This window comes from Tinamus guttatus, unplaced genomic scaffold (genome assembly GCF_059628265.1).
Source record: "Tinamus guttatus ecotype Peru unplaced genomic scaffold, ASM5962826v1 Tinamus_guttatus_pri_ptg000599l, whole genome shotgun sequence".
NCBI classification, from domain to species: domain Eukaryota; kingdom Metazoa; phylum Chordata; class Aves; order Tinamiformes; family Tinamidae; genus Tinamus; species Tinamus guttatus.
The window spans coordinates 2109932-2127301 of NW_028289133.1; the positions used below are offsets into that span (position 1 = coordinate 2109932).

At 46.5% G+C, this 17370-nt stretch overlaps 2 protein-coding genes across 2 annotated transcripts in view; one reads left to right on the forward strand and one right to left on the reverse strand.

Moving 5' to 3' along the window:
- The window catches only part of DLEC1 (DLEC1 cilia and flagella associated protein), a 41547-nt gene extending 38063 nt beyond the window's left edge, over positions 1 to 3484 (forward strand). Inside the window, exons 37-38 of the mRNA XM_010225851.2 lie at positions 140 to 260; positions 3361 to 3484. Of these exons, the coding sequence (XP_010224153.2) occupies positions 140 to 260; positions 3361 to 3484 (245 nt within the window). The remainder of the gene's footprint in view (positions 1 to 139; positions 261 to 3360) is intronic.
- A 1836-nt stretch (positions 3485 to 5320) lies between these two features.
- On the reverse strand, positions 5321 to 15749 carry ACAA1 (acetyl-CoA acyltransferase 1). Its single transcript, XM_010225850.2, has 12 exons — positions 15537 to 15749; positions 14894 to 14987; positions 14539 to 14596; positions 13367 to 13446; positions 12756 to 12798; positions 10573 to 10671; positions 9835 to 9915; positions 7839 to 8029; positions 7557 to 7736; positions 6665 to 6720; positions 5755 to 5900; positions 5321 to 5530 (listed from the first exon to the last, which is right to left on the reverse strand). Exons 1-12 carry the CDS (start codon positions 15747 to 15749, stop codon positions 5455 to 5457), a joined length of 1317 nt encoding a protein of 438 aa, XP_010224152.2. The 3' UTR covers positions 5321 to 5454.
- Between the last annotated feature and the right edge of the window lie 1621 nt (positions 15750 to 17370).

The window sequence follows — 17370 nt, forward strand, 5'->3', positions numbered from 1 at the left end:
AAAACAGCTCGTGAGAGTGCATCGCTCCCTGATTTATGAGTTGGCAAGCAAGGAGATGCACTGTTTTCTTACATATAGCTATAAAACTATACAAGGGGTCTTCCACTTCTTCCTTTGATATTTGCCCTCTTCCCTGCAGATGAGCAGGAAAGGCTTAATGACCCAGGGGTATTTTGTATCTCCCCTGCTAATGGCATTTTGGAGGCACGTGAAGGAGACCTACCCACCAAGGACCTTTTGCAGATCCGCTTCACTGCAAGGTACAGTAAGAGAGCTGAAATCCTGCTGTATTCCCAGAAAGCCCATGTAGAAGGTGTGCTCAGTTTTTCACTTCTAGCAATTCCCACTCCTGTGCTGACAAGTTGGTGCTTTTTTCCATCTAACCATACTCCCTGCACTATTCCCACATCTGGGTTTTCTTTTGGAATTATAAGCCCGATTTTCAGACTGTAGACTTGATCCAGCTGAAAAGGAGCTCTCACAACCTTGGCTTGACACAATGGCCAGGTACCACTTGGTAAAAGCCCCTTGAGGCTTCTTTGGAATAATGTCCTTGAGAAAAGGCAAACCTCAGGCCTGAAAATCAGTACAGAGCCAGATAATAACGTTGAGTCCATTATGCATCCAGCACTTTATTAGGACAGAGGGAGAAATGTGCCTGGAATAGTTCAAAATTCTAGTAAAAACATCTGTTCATCTCACACACAAGCACTATGCTATGTCCTTTTCAAGCTTGTGGATGCTACGTGGCCTCTCCCTAGAATAACTTGTTGAATTCCTTTAATTCCATATATGCATTCAGAGTACCTGCTGATAAAGCAAATAAAGCAAAATAGCATTCCAGCGCAGTGATGCAATCTGTTCTCCCCTTGCTTAAAGTAGACCAGTTCAATGTTTACTAGAGGAGCTATGGTGATGGTTCATGGAGAAAAAAAAAAAGCACACACCCAAAAATCCATTTTCTGCAGCTTCTTGTCCAAAAGTTGTTCTACACAACAACAAAAGATAACGTGTGCAGGCAGGTGCTAGAAAAGCCCGAAGAGGGCAAGGTTTAGCAGGGCAGCAGTGACCTAAAACTTACAATTTCTTTGACCTTATTAGCAACTCCCCTGGTGGTCAGAGGAAAGCTCCAGCAAGATTCCCCTCCCTCCCACCTCCCCAAAAAGCCAAGTAAGTAAGAGGTTATTTAAGCCTGAGACACTCTGCATGTCATCCTATCATAGCAGAAACTTTTGACCCAATTAGGCCAGTTTACGCACGTGACTCCACCACGGGGAGGTCGATGGACCTTCCCTGTCAACAGGCTGCAGCGTTCAAAAGCAAACGGCAGGTGATAAGGGCTGGTGTTGTAACTTTAGCAGCCTGGAACAGGTTGTGAAACCTCCGCCACTGGAGCTAGGGAAGTCTCAGTGGGATGAGGCCTTGAGCAATCTGCTGGATTTTGGCCTGCGTCGAGCAGGGCTTATGGCCAGAGACCTCCAGAGAGTCCTGCCAGCCCAAAACCTTCCACGTTGCCCAAAGCCTTTTCTTTTGTTTGACAGCAGCTATATTAATCAGCATGCCAGAAACTACCAGAAAGCAAAGATGTTGCTGTGTAGCAGCCAGCTCTTTGGTTCAGCTCCAGATGATGAATTTCCATCACCTCAGCGCTCAGGAACAGCACGGCGCTAGTAAAATAATTATATGCAATATATGAAATTATTTTAATAAGTCACCTCCCTATTTCAGTGGTCTTCCCCTAGGGGGATTTTGTTTTAGAAGGGAGACTAAAAGTTACCTGGCAGAAAATGCTCTTTCCTCAGGTCTTTACAAAAGCCACCTTGTAGAGCCTGGGAGGTGCTTCAGCAGATTGTCTCTAGAGTGCTGGGCAGGTTGCCTTAGGCAGAGTATGTCATAAGGCCTCTGCTTACTGGAAGTAATAAATCCACACTCACTCTAAGCTTTTTGATATTCAGATATCAAAACTGTGGTGATCAGCGGTGCAGAGTCTAGTTGGAGGCCTGTAGCTAGCAGGGTCCCCCAGGTGTCAGTCCTCGGTCCAGTCCTGTTCAATTTATTCATCAATGACCTGGATGAAGGCACAGAGTGCTCCCTCAGCAAGTTTGCTGATGATACCAAACTGGGAGGAGTAGCCGATACCCCAGAGGGCTGCGCTGCCATCCAGAGGGACCTGGACAGACTGGACAACTGGGCGGTGAAAAACCTCATGCAATTCAACAAGGCCAAGTGCAAGGTCCTGCACCTGGGGAGGAATAACCCCAGACACCAGTACAGGCTGGGGACCGACCTTCTGGAGAGCAGCTCTGCAGAGAAAGACCTGGATGTCATGGTGGAGGACAAGTTGACCATGAGGCAGCAGTGTGCCCTCGTGGCCAAGAAGGCCAATGGGATCCTGGGCTGCATTAAGAAGAGCGTCTCCAGCAGGTCGAGGGAGGTGATCCTGCCCCTCTACTCAGCCCTGGTGAGGCCACATCTGGAGTATTGTGTCCAGTTCTGGGCTCCACAGGACAAGAGGGATGTGGAGCTGCTGGAAAGAGTCCAACGCAGGGCCACAAGGATGATCAGGGGCCTGGAACATCTGCCCTACGAGGAGAGGATGAGGGAGCTGGGCCTGTTCAGCCTGGAGAAGAGAAGGCTGAGAGGGGACCTGAGCAGTGTCTAGAAGTACCTCAAGGGAGGCAGTGAGGAGGATGGGGCGGCCTCTTTTCAGTGGTGGCCACCGACAGATCTAGAGGTAATGGCCACAAACTGAAACACCAAAAGTTCCACAGGAACTTAAGGAAAAATTTCTTACCAGTGAGGGTGCCAGAGCACTGGAACAGGCTGCCCAGAGAGGTTGTGGTCTCCTTCTCTGGAGATCTTCCAAACCCGCTTGGACGCAGTCCTGTGCCACGTGCTCTAGGTGACCCTGCGTGTGCAGGGGGTTGGACTAGATGACCTCGAGAGGTCCCTTCCAACCTTAGGCATTCTATGATTCTATGCTAAAACCAGAATTCAGCTGATCATTCCATTAGGATAAGAGATAAACATAAATGTTTTGGTTTCCAACTTGACTGTTGCAGGGTGGGGGGGCTGTCGCATCAAGATCGTGCAGGCACCTGCTCCCAAATAACGCTAACCCCCAAGAGAATGCTAAATTTTGTTTCATTTATTTTTTAAATTTCACAGCTAGGAAGATGCTGCAGTTCTTTGAAATATGAAGTTAGTAACTCCACCTCTTTACCTGAGTTGAAGACTAGCAGTCTTTTAGCATATCCTCTGTGTTGCTCTTTTTTCCCTCCACCAAGTATCCGGTTTCATCCTTAAAAAAGACAATTGTGGCCAGCTGTAACTGAACCATCTTTTCCCTTTGCATTTTAGGAGCAACATTGAATATGAAGCTACTGTGACCATTACTGGAATGCTAGGAGAGAAGCCTTGCAAGCTACAGCTCAGGGGACAAGGGACAAATGATGAAAAGTATGAAGATCTGTATATGACCTAGGCCAGACATTGTGGGATAAATGTTGAGGTAATGGGTCAGATATTGAGCTGGTATTTTGGCTACTTCAGTTTTGAAATATGAGCTTTTATAAAATTAACTTTGATGTTATGAAGACTAAAAGTTCACAACCCTTCAAAATAGTTACAACCGCATCCTTTGCCATTATCCCACTATCCCACAAGAGCCAGCTCTACAAAATAATCAATTTAAAATTGTAATGCAGATATGCTACCAGTTAGGCCACAGCCACTTTGCAGATGCTCAAATTTGAATCAAAAGACTGTTGATACCTTTAAAAGGCAGCTTTGCTTTGGGGCTCCTTTTTCCCTCCCCCCATTTAAATGGCCATTGATGAATAATAACAGCAAGAGGCCCTGATTAAGGCCAGCATTCTTCCTGGGTGCCTGCTCAGTGCCTTGCATAGAAAGGGGGAACACCAACTTTCCCTAAACTCTGTGGAAAAGTCACCCCTGTGCTTGTTTCATCCCACTTGGGTACTGCAAACAGCCCCTTCAGTGAGGGAGGAACCCATCTTGCTTTTAATTCTTTCCCCCCATATGGTTCCCTGAAATCCCCACTTCTGAGCCTGTTCAGTTTTCCAGTCCACTCCTGTAAAAGGCATTTATCAGAGGCAGGCTGCAATGTGTAGTGAACAAATGATGATGATGAGCAGCTGCCTTCAGCTGTGCCAGCAGCAAGAAGTCAGTGTAGCCCAAGGAGGCTCAGGGTGCAGAATGGAAGATGGAAAGGGGCTCTCTGCCCCCCTGGGTAGTTCCATATTTTTGCTCTAAAACAGCATGCAGAATTGCTGAGTGAGACTGGCTGCAAAACAGGAGTGTGAGAATAGAAAAGAGCTCTACTTAATCATACTGTTCATCTAACAACCATAGCAAAAACAAATACAACTCATTGCAAGAACATGATTGTATTTATTAAGTGCAAAAACAAGAGCCATGACAAAGTACTCCAGTCTATGTTAAAATTTTATCTTTGACATGTTAGAAAAGCTTAAGAATACATTTCCTTCTCAAGCACTTTGAGCTTTAATGATCTTTCTGCTCATAAGAGGGAGAACACAGCTAGGAGAACTTTGCAGTATGCAAGGTATATATTTGTACTGCATGGAAGTACTGAGCATGTTGCTGATGGTAACAGTGTTTGCAGTCAGTGATGTGCTGAAATCTCTTCCTTGTTAGATAATTAAATATCATTAAACATAACCTTGTCCTCCAAGTTAAAAATTACACAAGTTAGTGTAAAAATAAATGTTTTAAGGGATAGAATGGCCAGTTTCAGCTTTCTAGCTTCTAGCTCTTGAATCAAACCTTTAATCACTTGTTTGACAAGAAAAGCCTGGGTTATAAATGTACTACTTAAGCCTCCCATGTTGCCCCACCATAGATTTCACACCAGTTTTGTTTAAAAGAATGCTAAAGCACACCCCTCAGCATAGGGGCAGTTTAAGACATAGCCTGCCTACAACTTGTATACAACAGTTAGAAAGTAAAAGATATTAGCCATCTTTGCACTGCTTACAAAAATGAACCTTTCTAGAACTTACAAGACTGATTTATATAAAGATCTTTAAAAAAAATCTTGGAAAAGCCATAAAATGAAAGTGGCAATGCATGTAAGTGAATGTTGTGAAAATTTGTCAAACAAGGTGACTGATGATCTACTACTCTGATAATATTCACAGAATAAAAGGATCAGGTAGATTAGAAATATTAATTCATAAGCATCCCAGCTAGGTCTGTAGTTGAAGTTCAGGTGATCCATTTCTCATGTTAGGATGCATTTCAACTCAAGTGAATGCCAGATGAAAATATTTATTTGGCTTAATTTGTGGCTAAGATCCATAGGGCTAGTCAGGAATCCCTGAATCCACTTGATTTTGCAGTGCAAATCATTTGCTATAACTAGAAAGGCAGAGAATCAGGTGCTGCACTGGGTCTTCAGGGCACTGGAGTTTAGTTCCCTGGATACTCGAATACTGCTGCAGCTCCCATGCCAGTTCCCATGCACATGGATACAACACCATACGCTCTGAAACAGAAGAGACAGGTTAAGGTTAGATTATCTATGAGGAAAAGTACAAGATATTTGAGCTAACCAGAGCTCTCCAAAGTCACCAAGATGATTTTAACTTGGGAGCAAAGCACACAGACACACATTTATCTGCCTGCTGTCTCAGTGTGCCAGGAACAAGCACCACAGGCTGATGGTTCCTTGGATATGTTTGAAGTGTTCAACACTTCTCCAGGACTCACCTCTTCCCTCTGCGCTTCAGCTCATTGAGCAAAGTGACAACTTGGCGAGTGCCAGTACAGCCCAGCGGGTGGCCCAGAGCTATGGCTCCTCCCAGGGGGTTGACCTTCTCCAAGGGAATTCCCAGCTTTTCAATGCAGTACACAGCCTGGAAAGACACAGGGAATCATCTCAGGGATTTTCTTCCTTTTCTTAGTTCTCAGCCTTGCTGTGCTAGCCAGAACACTTGGTTTATGCAAAGGGATGGCAACCAGATGGGCAGACAACACTGCCCAAGCCCAGGGACTTCAAAAAATTTGTACCTGATCAACTTAGCTCAAGTCATGTTTTCCATTGCACAGATTGCCAGATCAGCTGCTATGAAAACATTTCAGTTGTTTAAACATTACATAATATATCAATCAGAAGAGGGGCTAGCTCTTCAGGTAGAGCATGTTTCCCAGGGGAACACAGGGCTACACTGCATAGCCAAAGCACGTGAACAGAGCTAGACTGATAATGTCATCTCAGACTGAACTCACACACTTTCTGATGGGTATATCATATTTTAAGACGACACAGCAAGCTTCTACCTTTTACTAAGCACCACCAAACGGACAAGACTGCAACACATTTCTACTGAAACCACCCTACAACAAATTGCATCTCATGTGAAACTGCACATTTTGCAAGCTGGTATAAGGACACAATAGCAAAGATTCTCATTCAGTGGACAAATTTGCCCTCTAAGAAATATTTTAAGCAACATCCTGCTTGCATTTATTTGAAGAAAAGTGGAAAATAGTCTGTGCATGTTATTAATGATGCATTGGACATGTAATGGGTAGAACAAACTGAAGCTGAAATTGAGACCAAGCTGAAACATCCTCTGCTACCAAGCAATATAGCAAGTTGAACAAGATGATCACTCACCTGGCTAGCAAAGGCTTCATTAATTTCATATATATCAATATCATTCAGAGTCAAACCTATGGTTCAGAAAAGTCAGGATTTAAAAGGAGGTATTTTTGCCTTATGAGTGTAAAGAGCAATTCATTTCAAGCCTCCCTTCATGAAATCTGGTTCTACTCCAGTACTGACAAGAGGGCAACCTTTGCTCTGTGGGGCATGTATGTTTACATGCATGTGCAAGCACAATGATTTCTATAGCCTGCAAGTCACCACATTCCTGGCTATCTGAGCTTGCCAAACTTCCTTAGATTAAAGGTGGTTTCTCTGTAGAGGGATTAAAGATCAAAAGGGTATTTTGAGACAGATAAAACTGTAGCTGAGCACATGCCTACTGTTGTGCCTGCCTGTTGTCACCGTGGTCATGAGTATATGAGCTCTTGAGGAGCTGGGAGGGTAGTAAGACCCCTCAGGAAAGCCTCATGCACTGGTCAGACCTCACAGTTGTAACTTTTGACCAGCTAAATGGAAGAGAGAACCCAAAAGTGTTTAAGCTTTCAGGATTCATCACTAGCAAGACTGATTTGTTGGCAGGAATTCACAAAACACCACCCCACTCTATTAAGGAAAATGGCATCAAATGAGCTCTGAAGCACTCAGCACGTGTTAACCATTTGCTGGGATGGTGCAGGTGTTTCACTCTGGGCTTCTAGGAGTGAGTGAACAACAATTTCCACATCAGTACAAGTAAACAGTACTGCAGTAACCCCTGGCAGGATCTTTGGAAGGTTTAAATTAAGCTCCCTGTTCCCATTGCACACAGCTGCACATCCTAAAGTTCCCCCATTCCAGATGTCCTTCCCCAGAGTCTGCTTTGCCACATGTGGAACCATGTCCTCAGCAGGCAGTTCCTTACCCGCCTTCTCCAGAGCCACAGGGATGGCGTAGGCCGGTCCGATGCCCATGATGTCCGGCGGGACTCCAACCACGGCGAAGGATTTGAGCACCCCCAGGACGGGCAGCCCCAGCTGCTCCGCTTTGGAGCGTTTCGCCAGGAGGACAGCGGCGGCTCCATCACTCACCTGGCTGGCATTGCCTGTTGGGAGGGATCTGTGAGGGCCTCCTTCGGCTCTGCGCCTTTTAGCGCGAGGACAGCAAGGAGCAGCAACAGCCACAGGAATTCATTAACAGAGCTCACCTGGTGTGGTGCTGCCGTTCGCCTTGAAGGAAGGCTTCAGCTTTGCCAAGCCTTCCAGGGTAGTAGAGGGCCTGATGCCTTCGTCCTGGGACACGGTGATGGTTCTCTGGTTGCCCTTGTCATCTACAACCGTGGTTGTCACTGGAACAATCTCAGCTCTAAACAGCCCCAGCTGCTGAGCTCTTGCTGCTCTGTTGGAGACAGAAGTTTAAAGTAGTCCATAGCCAGACTGCACCAAGCCACTCAGGGAAAACACAAATTAAAACATGACTTGCTTTACAGATACATCCCTACTGAGAAGATTACGGGTAGATACTGTGAATACTTATTTCCACTCAATATTAAGACAAACTTCTTATCTGTACATCCCAGGAAATATCCCTAACAAAGGGGAATCTCCTCAGGCACAGGTGACAGGACCACACACTTCTGAGCAGGATCACAGCAGTTTCTCTAGCACCTGACTCTGCTGGCCACCACCTGCACATGGAGCTGCACTTGCCTAGCAGCACAGGCACAGCACAACCAGGAGAAAGTGAGTAAATCTTGACATTCAGCATTCAATTCTTAGAGTTTAAAATTGGACAAGTCCTCTAGGGCTCTACAAACACAGACCATTGCCAACAAGTTAAAGAATGGCTTAAGCTTCACTCCCTCCTTTGTCCTATTAAAGACAAGTTGAACTTTAGACTCTGGGCTGTAGTGCAGTCTGACACCTAAATATCACCTTTCAGCTCAAAACAATTCCAACTTATCATGCACAGCTTGTGACCACATAGCAGGGAGTCCCTTCATTCAGCATCAAAGGTGCTGAATGGGTCACAGTGACAGAAGGAAGGGATCACAGTGACAGCAGCACTGCAGGAAGGAACAAGGACATAAGGAAGAATGCAATTTGCCTAACTAGAATCAATTTAGGAAACAGATTCAATTCTTACAGGCATAAAAGACTTATCTTTTATACTAAAAAGGTATATAAAACCTGCCACTGTAGGGCTCATACAGAAGATGAGCCTGCCAGCAGCACAGCACCCTTTACAGGGAACAAGAGTGGGACTTGTCACCCCTTCACTGCTTTACATTAATTCATAAAATGAAAATAATATTCCCAAGTAAATGAAAGTAAGAGTGAAAGGCTGTAGGATGATCAGATCCTGAGACTGAGGCCAGAAAAATGACTCCTTTCCTCAGGAGAGGCAGGACCACATTCACATGCCCTTTTGCGTTATCAGCTCAATGTCAGTGAGAAAGGCTGGCATGCCAAGTTCCCTAGAAACAGGGCCAGAATTTAAAGGTTAACTGGCCTGTGCAGTGGCTTCCTGTATTAGATAAATAATTGGACTGGGACAATGCAAGGACAGACCTCCAAAAGTTAATTTAACTCTTTGGAGCCAGCAACTTCAGTGTCTCCTCTAATGAACTTGATAATGCACTTCCATGGATCCAAAGGATAGTTTACTTTGGCAGTAATTTTTGACCCAAAAAGAACATTATTAGAGGTAGAACTGGACTCAGTTGAAGCCAAACACCTGCAGCAAAACAAGCAACTCTTCTCGTAAACTCAGCAGTTCCTTAGAAATGATCACTTTCAAATAAATCCTTTTAGGAAAGTTTCCCTCTAATGCAACACCCAAAACTCCATTTAAAAATAACATAGAGCTGTACATTGGTTTCAGAAAGTTCATGAAAGTTGTATCCTTTGGATGCTGAAAAACACAGGGGCACTCAGTGCCTAAAGCTGGCATTTCCAGAGGTATGTGCACAAGGGTTAGTCATGCACCTCACCGAGTCCAGGAGTCAGATTTCCTATCACACCACCAAGGATCCACTCATCTTCACTCTGACCATCAAGTTTCCTTCCTCACTGCTACATTTTGGAAAGCAATAAAGGCTGCACTTATTCACTAAGGGGAAATAGCAATGTTTTTTTTCCCCAGCTCTCTGTATTTATTCCTTAACCAAAAGATGAAAAGAAAAAAAGAAAAAGAGTATTTACTTTTGTTGGGAAGCCAAGGCAAAGGCATCTTGCTTCTTTCGGGAAATTCCAAACTTTTCTGCCACATTCTCTGAGGTTATTCTGGGGAAAAACATCACAGAATTAGTCTAATGACACATACAGTGGAATTGCAATCAGATTCTAAGACACACAAGCAGCAACTTCATTCCTCAAGTCAACTGCTGCCTTCTCAAGGCAGACCTGCTTGGCAGAAGCAGACCCTGCTTGAAATCCACCACCACCCCACAGTTCAAATCCCCTCTCCCATCAGAGGGGAGGAATCCCAGGGATTCCCCTCTGGGCCCCCATCTTCACCCAAGTGTGATCAAGTCAAGGAAGGATGCTGCTGGCAGGTCGAGCGTGAGAGGAAAGTTCAAGACAGCTGTTATCCTCCACCTTTATCACTGCACATAGCAGCAATATGTTAATTTATTAAGACCTGGCTGCTTCTTTGTGTGTGAAAGTTCACATCATGAAGTTCAACAGCATTTCCAGACAGCCTAGACAGTTATTTGCACTCTTAAGCCACTGAGCTTTCCAGTAAGACGAGGAGAATGTTCGTCAGAACAGACCATTTTCACCTCACACAACGAGTCTTTCACTACAGCAGAGGATGCTGACACGTACAGATCCCAATTCACTGTATCCAGAAGCTCATCCATTTAAAATAGATCAGTTCCTAAAGAGACAGAGAATTTATAACCCTAACCCTTAAACCTTGGGAAGGGAAACACTCACCCCATAGGAGTAAGGCAGTCCCGAGCTTTGCTGTTTTCCATCGTACGAGAACTGATATCACCAGGGTTGTCTGCAGTTCTGAGGGACATGGATTCCACGCTAGACAGAGGAATAATTTGAATTTGTCAACACTTTCATACTGCATTTGCAATAATTATTCAATAGATGAAAATTCGCTATCTTGACTACATTATTACACCTATTGTCTAGGTAATGCAGACAGCAATTAAAACCTGGCTCAGATGCAAGCTTCACCACCAATATAAGTATTAACAGGAAATGAAAACAGATTGCTAGATTAAATTGTTCCTTGCTTTACTAGAACAGGATGCCATTGTCAACAGCTAATTCCTTGTGTTTTTACAGCCTAGGAAGGAATCACTAACTATTTTGGCACTCTCATCACCCAATGTAATAAGAAACCTAAGGTTCTTGGGCTGGAGTTTCCAGGGAAATCAACAGTAAAAAGATGCCAGTTACAGCTTAAAAACTGCTTGGCAGTATATTAGTGTAAGCATTATGCAAACCAGAAAAAAAAAAAGCAGCTTAGCAAGTTATGTCATTTGTATTTTGCAACAGAAAGAATTTGAACTCTTAGAAGCTGCAATCTTTGGCCTACAAATGAATTAACACATTCAATATAAAAGATTTACTACATGAACCATCACTTCACATTAGTAAGCTTTGGTAAACTCCGAGTAGACCAAGAAATCCAAGTCAGAAGAATTTACTTATACCCTGCACCATGCACATGTACATTAATACAGAAAAAAATCATTAACAGAGAAGAAACTCCTGGAAAATGAAAGGACAAGGCTTTTCTCCCAAGCAAGTAAATAGCTGGCAGCACATGCCAACTCTAACACAGGGCACTGCATTGCTCGAGTTCAACTGCAGCTACTCCCAGGTGGAAGGGACAGAATCAAACTTTAATTGGATCAAGCCTCACCTAAGGTATTTTGGGTTGGAAGTCATGCAGTGTCTCCATATTCAGAAGACAAGCAAGTCTGCTCAGGTTGGGAGCATGACTTGGGATTAAAAAAAAAAACTCACAAAAAGTATTTGTAATGTTCTAGGTCTTCAAGGAGCTATTGCAATTGCATAACCATTCAGGATCTCCAAGTGTTCCTTGGCAGTATCCACCAAAACGATACTTTTTGCACCTAGGCAGCCAAGGGAAGAGCAGAAAGCATCACTCAGTCAACCAGAGTGACTCCATGGACACCACATGCTCAGCAGGCATCAGAGAACCCACCCATCTGGCTGTGCCATTCATTTCATAACAGTCCAAGAGGGAAAAAGGGGTTCTTGGCATCAGATCTTGCTCAGCCAGGTGTGTGCAGTTGTCAAGACATTATAAAAAGAGACTTTTCTAAAAGCTACAGCATGACTGTGTGTGGGAATAATCCAGGAGAAACACTGAGGCAAAAATGTGAAAGCAACCTCAGAATTACCAAACACCTTTCTTTAACTCATTTTTCTGAGGCAAAGGTACATGTGGTCACTAGAATTTCTCTAAAGCCAACCTAATGTTTGTATCATCTTCTGAAAAACTTTATATAATTTTTAGACAGAAGCACTCCCATTCAGGACAGCAGAACATCTCCTGAAAGACTGTGCAAGAGTTATGAGCATGAGCAGGCCATTTATTTCTTTGTCCAATATAGCTCCTGGTATTCTTAAGTTAATAAGGAGTTAATTGAAATGCTAATTACAGGGCTCTTTCGGGCTGCAAGAGCTTTGCATACAAATGGCACCCTACAGCAGGGACATAATAAATAGGATAAAAAGGGGTTTTGCATGCTTGGAAGAAATAATTAAGCCAAGCCAAGATTGATCAGCCTATAATTGCAAACCAGAGAGTTAAAGGATTTTCAAATACCCGCCCTCAGACTCTTTAGGATGAGCAATTCCCTAAAAACTTCTCAGAAGCACCTGCAAATATATGGATCACATCTGTGTGACTTCAGGCTCTAATTTTGTAGTTAATTCAGCCATTTGCTAAGGGAGTATCTATATCCCAGGGGAGGCAGTTCGAGGGGGGCAGGAAGACAGATCTCCTTGGAAAGAATTTCCAATTCCTCATGCCAAAGCTGAGGCAGAAGGATACTACTGCATGAGGTGCTAAGCAGAAGTTCTGCTTTCAAGAAGCCTAAGTAAGGGCCATAAAAAGATGATCTTACCCACAGGCCAGGCCAATGTCATACGCCCCATTTCGGATGCCACCTGCAATGGTATTGCACAAGCATTTTTACTATCATTAGGAAAAAAAACCACCTTCCCTCCAGCTGCAGTTTCACCACACCTGATGCACACGCTGAAGTCAAAGGAGCTTTTGCTCCTCACTCCCATCTGCTGGAATGTGAGCCAGGGCTGGGAACGCATCTGGCTGAAGACTAGTTCTGTCCCAACGTGCAAATGGAGAGGATGGAACTGGCCCTACCAGAAGCTGCCCAATGAGTAGAACTCACCCTCAGAGAAATCAAGGTTACTCCTCTAGGTGTAAACTCAGACTTTTTTGGATAAGTTGCAGAGGAGACCATTATGAGCTTAGATAATGTATTTTAACTACCATTTTGACAAGAAAATACCAGTGAATCTTAATAGGTGTTCCTTCTGATTTCAAGGATATAAATGTGTTCAACCAAAACCACATTGAAGATTTCTGACAGAAGAAATTTTCACTATTTTTACTGCTCGGAGGTTTGGCATCCAGTCCCTCTAACAGGAGAGATAAGTGTTGATGAGGACAGTGATTTCAATCGAATGGCTATAACACTTAATACCCACTTACCAGCTATATTGATAAGAGCCTGCAGCCCAGAGGAGCACTGCCTGTTAACAGCTGAGCAAGGTACAGTCTCCGGGATACCGCTAGAACAGACAACAGCGTTGGCAAAGATTCAGTAATAAAAACTGCACAACAAGCTGCATATGTAAAGAGAACGTTAAGCCACTAAATTAAACTTTAACCCTGAGATTTAGACAAAGACAAACAATCCCATTTGACCTACTTGGTCTTGCACCAAGTGGAAGTAAAGGTCATGTAACTTCCAAATAATTTGCACGTTCATTAGTGTGCTGTTTCCCTACAGGTCCATCCTCAGCACAGTTTTTCCCTGTAAGTAGCTCCCCTTTTCACATCTAAAGGCCAAGCTATGTAAAAGCTCTAAGTGGGTACAAAAACTTGAAAGCTCCTGCAGCAGTCACACTGTCTCTGCACCCCTCTGTCCTGGTGGTCATAAATCAATCTGAGGGGAATGTCACTTAGCAATATGAACCAGCTGGAACATTTGGAAGTTGGAACCAGCCACAAACTTATCACACTGGGATAGGAAACAAGTAGAAATTGCTGAGACAACTCCTTCATTTTGATTTGCTCCATGCAGGCCTGAACATGGTACAGAAGAACAGCAGGTACAGCCAGGGACCCAAAAACAAGGGCTCCTGCTCAGAGAGACAGCACAAATAGAGGATCTGCCTCAACTCTGCCCCACTGGGAAGGCTGCCAGGTGCCAGGGGAGCATTTGCACCTCCTTGTTGGCCCTGCTGTACTGATGAGGAGATTAGGGGAGCAACCCAACAAGCAGGTGGAGCAATGGTTGTTTGGAAGGAAAATCAACTCCTCACCATACTGCAACCCTGCTTCTCCCTTCAGGGATAGGGCAGTCAGACTTAAGAAGCAGAGTGGTCAAATTAGGTCACAACCACAGCATTAGTGCATCCAAACAAGAGCCATGGCTCGCTCACAAACAGTTCTGCATTAATGCATCGATGGCCATATAGTTTTTCTGCTCCTGTTCAGTGATCTGTGAACCCTCAATCCAAGTCTTAAGGCTAATCACCTTTTGCCTAGAAGTTAACTTCCTAGAAGTGCACAGGCCCTATTGCAACCTCTGACCAGCGCTGCTGCACAGCCAAGGCCTGAGAAGACAAGAAGGAGCCGCCACATGGCAGAGACTTTACCTTAGGAACTGTGCAATCCTCACGGTCAAAGCGCCGGCTCCAGGCTGCAGCACGTTCCCTGCGTGCAAAGACACAATTCCAGTCAATCAGTTGCATTTCCCCAGCAAGTTCATTCAGTGGGAATCTTTACGGGATGTGAAGACCACCACGGGCTGGTATTATCTGGTATCTACATCACAACCCGACCACTTAACAGCAGAGCCATAAAGGATGCACTCATTTCTTAAAGGTAGCATCAACCCTTTGCAAACCTCCAACTACCCACTTGGTCTCCTAAGGGACACAAGGCACCGCTTGTCCCAGAGCACTGCCCACAGCCTAGGGCTTTAGGAGGGCACAGAAGCAGTTCCCTCACCCATGCAGATATCGCCCAGGGCCTCAGGAGGAAGGTTGAGGTCTTGCAGGATGGCTGTCATAACAGCAGACAGCAGCTCATCGGGAGTAGTGTCCTAAAAGCACAGGAGATTGGTGTCACCTAAACAGCATCCATGAAACCAGGACCATTTTTACCCCAGGTATTTTGGCAGCCCTGTAGCAACATGCTGCTTTCTCACCTAGCTGGGTCTTACAAGACACCTTGCAGGGCTTTCAAAGCCAAACAAGTTTAATAACTAATACGTGAGAAGGCTTCAGCAGAGCAGAGCGTTGAGGTTCACCAGCCTCAGCCGCTACTTCCCACCAGCCCAGCACTTCAGAGCATCCCAGCACCCTGGTGACAACAACTATGAGACCCCAGGGCTGTGGGGGGAGCTCAGCAACCTGGCTGGGAGCAGGGGCCCCAAAAACAGGGGGCACACAGGGGGTGGCAGCACCAGGGAAGGGGGCTCAGCACCCCAAAAGGGGACAGGATGGGGTCCAGCACCCAGCACAGGGGAAACAGCCTTGAGGGGGCCAGGGGGGATCATTGAGGGGGGCCGAGCACCCGGGGGAGGGCACTTGAGGAGGAAACAACCTGGAGGGGGTTCGTGGTGGTTCGTCAGGGGTCCCCCCGGCCGTACCTTGAAGCCGCCGCGCTTGGAGCGCCCGATGGGCGTCCTGCGCCCGTGCACCACCACCACGTCGTCGGGGCTGCCGAGCGCCGCGTAGCCGGCGCAGGGGGCGGCCTGCAGCCCCGCGCCGGGGCCGGAGGGGCCCGCGGGGGGCCCGGCGAGGTGGCCCAGCACGATCCCGACCCTGCGCATGGCGCCGCGCTGCGCTCCCTGCGCCGCCATGGCCGCCTAAGAGCGCGCGGGGCGGCGCCGCCCTCGCCCGAGGCCACGCCCCTCCGCACGGACACGCCCCCTCACCTCAGGGAAGCGCCGCGCCGCGAGGGGCGGTTCGGCCGCCGCCACCCCCTTCCCGCCCTCGTTCGAGTCGGGCCGCGGGTTCGAGTCTCCGCCCCGGCTTCAGCCCTTTGCCCCGACCTTGAGCACTTGCTACGCGTTCTGGCTTCCTGCTTCAACCCTTGCCCGCCCATTTCAACTCCCAGGTTCAGCTTTCCCCTCTTGCCCGCCCATTTCAACTCCCAGGTTCAGCTTTCCCCCACCTTAACCCTTAAAATCCAGCCGCAACCCCCCTAGCTACCCCTCTCCTCAGCCCACAACCCCCGTCCCCACAGTGGCGCACGCGGACAAAGCCACACACACAGCCTGCAGCTCCGAGAACCACATAGATTCATTATTTCTGCTCCAAGCCCGTCATCGTTAGCTTAATTTCATCTGTGTCCCCTTCCCTCCCCGTCCCGCCACACGCGGTCACACAAGGCCGGGCTGCCGGCCTGGTCACGCGCCCTAAGGTTCTTTAACAAAAACAAAAATTTACATGGCGTAATATTACATTCTCTTTTCCTAGGTTTCATTTTGTACATCAGAACACTGCGAGGGTTTTCTTAAAAAAAAAAAAAAGAAAAAAAAAGAAATAACAATAAAGGCAAAGGCACCTGAGGAGCGAATCACACGTACACAAACACATGCACACGTGGCGGAGAGGAGCCGGGAAGCGGCACCCCGGAGAGCTGAAGACACTGTTGCATTTGGTCCTTCAATACCCCTCTTTGTGGGATACGATTCCCCATTTCCTCCTGGAATGGCCCACTTTGACCCACTGGCACTAAAATCCGTCCCTGGCTTCCCCAAAATTCAGTCCTGCTGATAACCGTCCCCCTCCAGCTTTGTAGGGCAGTTTACAGGGAACATCTGCTCCTCACTGACACTGTTGCTTTTTTCCCACTGAAATAACTCTAAGTAACCTGAGTAGAGACTTTTTCCTTCCTTTTTTTTCCACTCGCTGCCCAAGGAAACGCTCCCGCCGCTTCCCCGGCAGCATGAAGGCCGATCGCTTCCGCACGGGAGAATTCGAGGATGTGCAAAACCACAGCCCCGACCCTGCTCTCCGCTTCCCCTCCCTTCCAAGCAACACTTTTCACTTTCATTGGAAAAATAAACCTGCGCTTGCCATCCTGGAGCTGCTGACACCCTGCTGAATGCTTATTTAACCCCTACGAAGCCACCAGGAAACAGCTAGTGCGGCGAGGAAGGGGCACGTGGGGCTGTGCAATTAATTTGCTCCAAATGAGCGATATCCCAGAATCCCAGAATGGTCGAGGCTGGAAGAGACCTCTAGAGATCATCTAGTCCAACCTCCTGCTCCAACAGGGACACCCAGAGCACGGGGCACAGGGTGGCATCCAGGTGGGTTTGGAAGATCTCCAGAGCAGGAGACTCCACAGCCTCTCTGGGCAGCCTGTGCCAGGGCTCTGACACCCTCACGGGAAAGAATCTCTTCCTCACATGGAGATGGAACTTCCTATGCTTTAACTTGCACCCGTTACCCCTTGTCCAGTCACCAGCTACC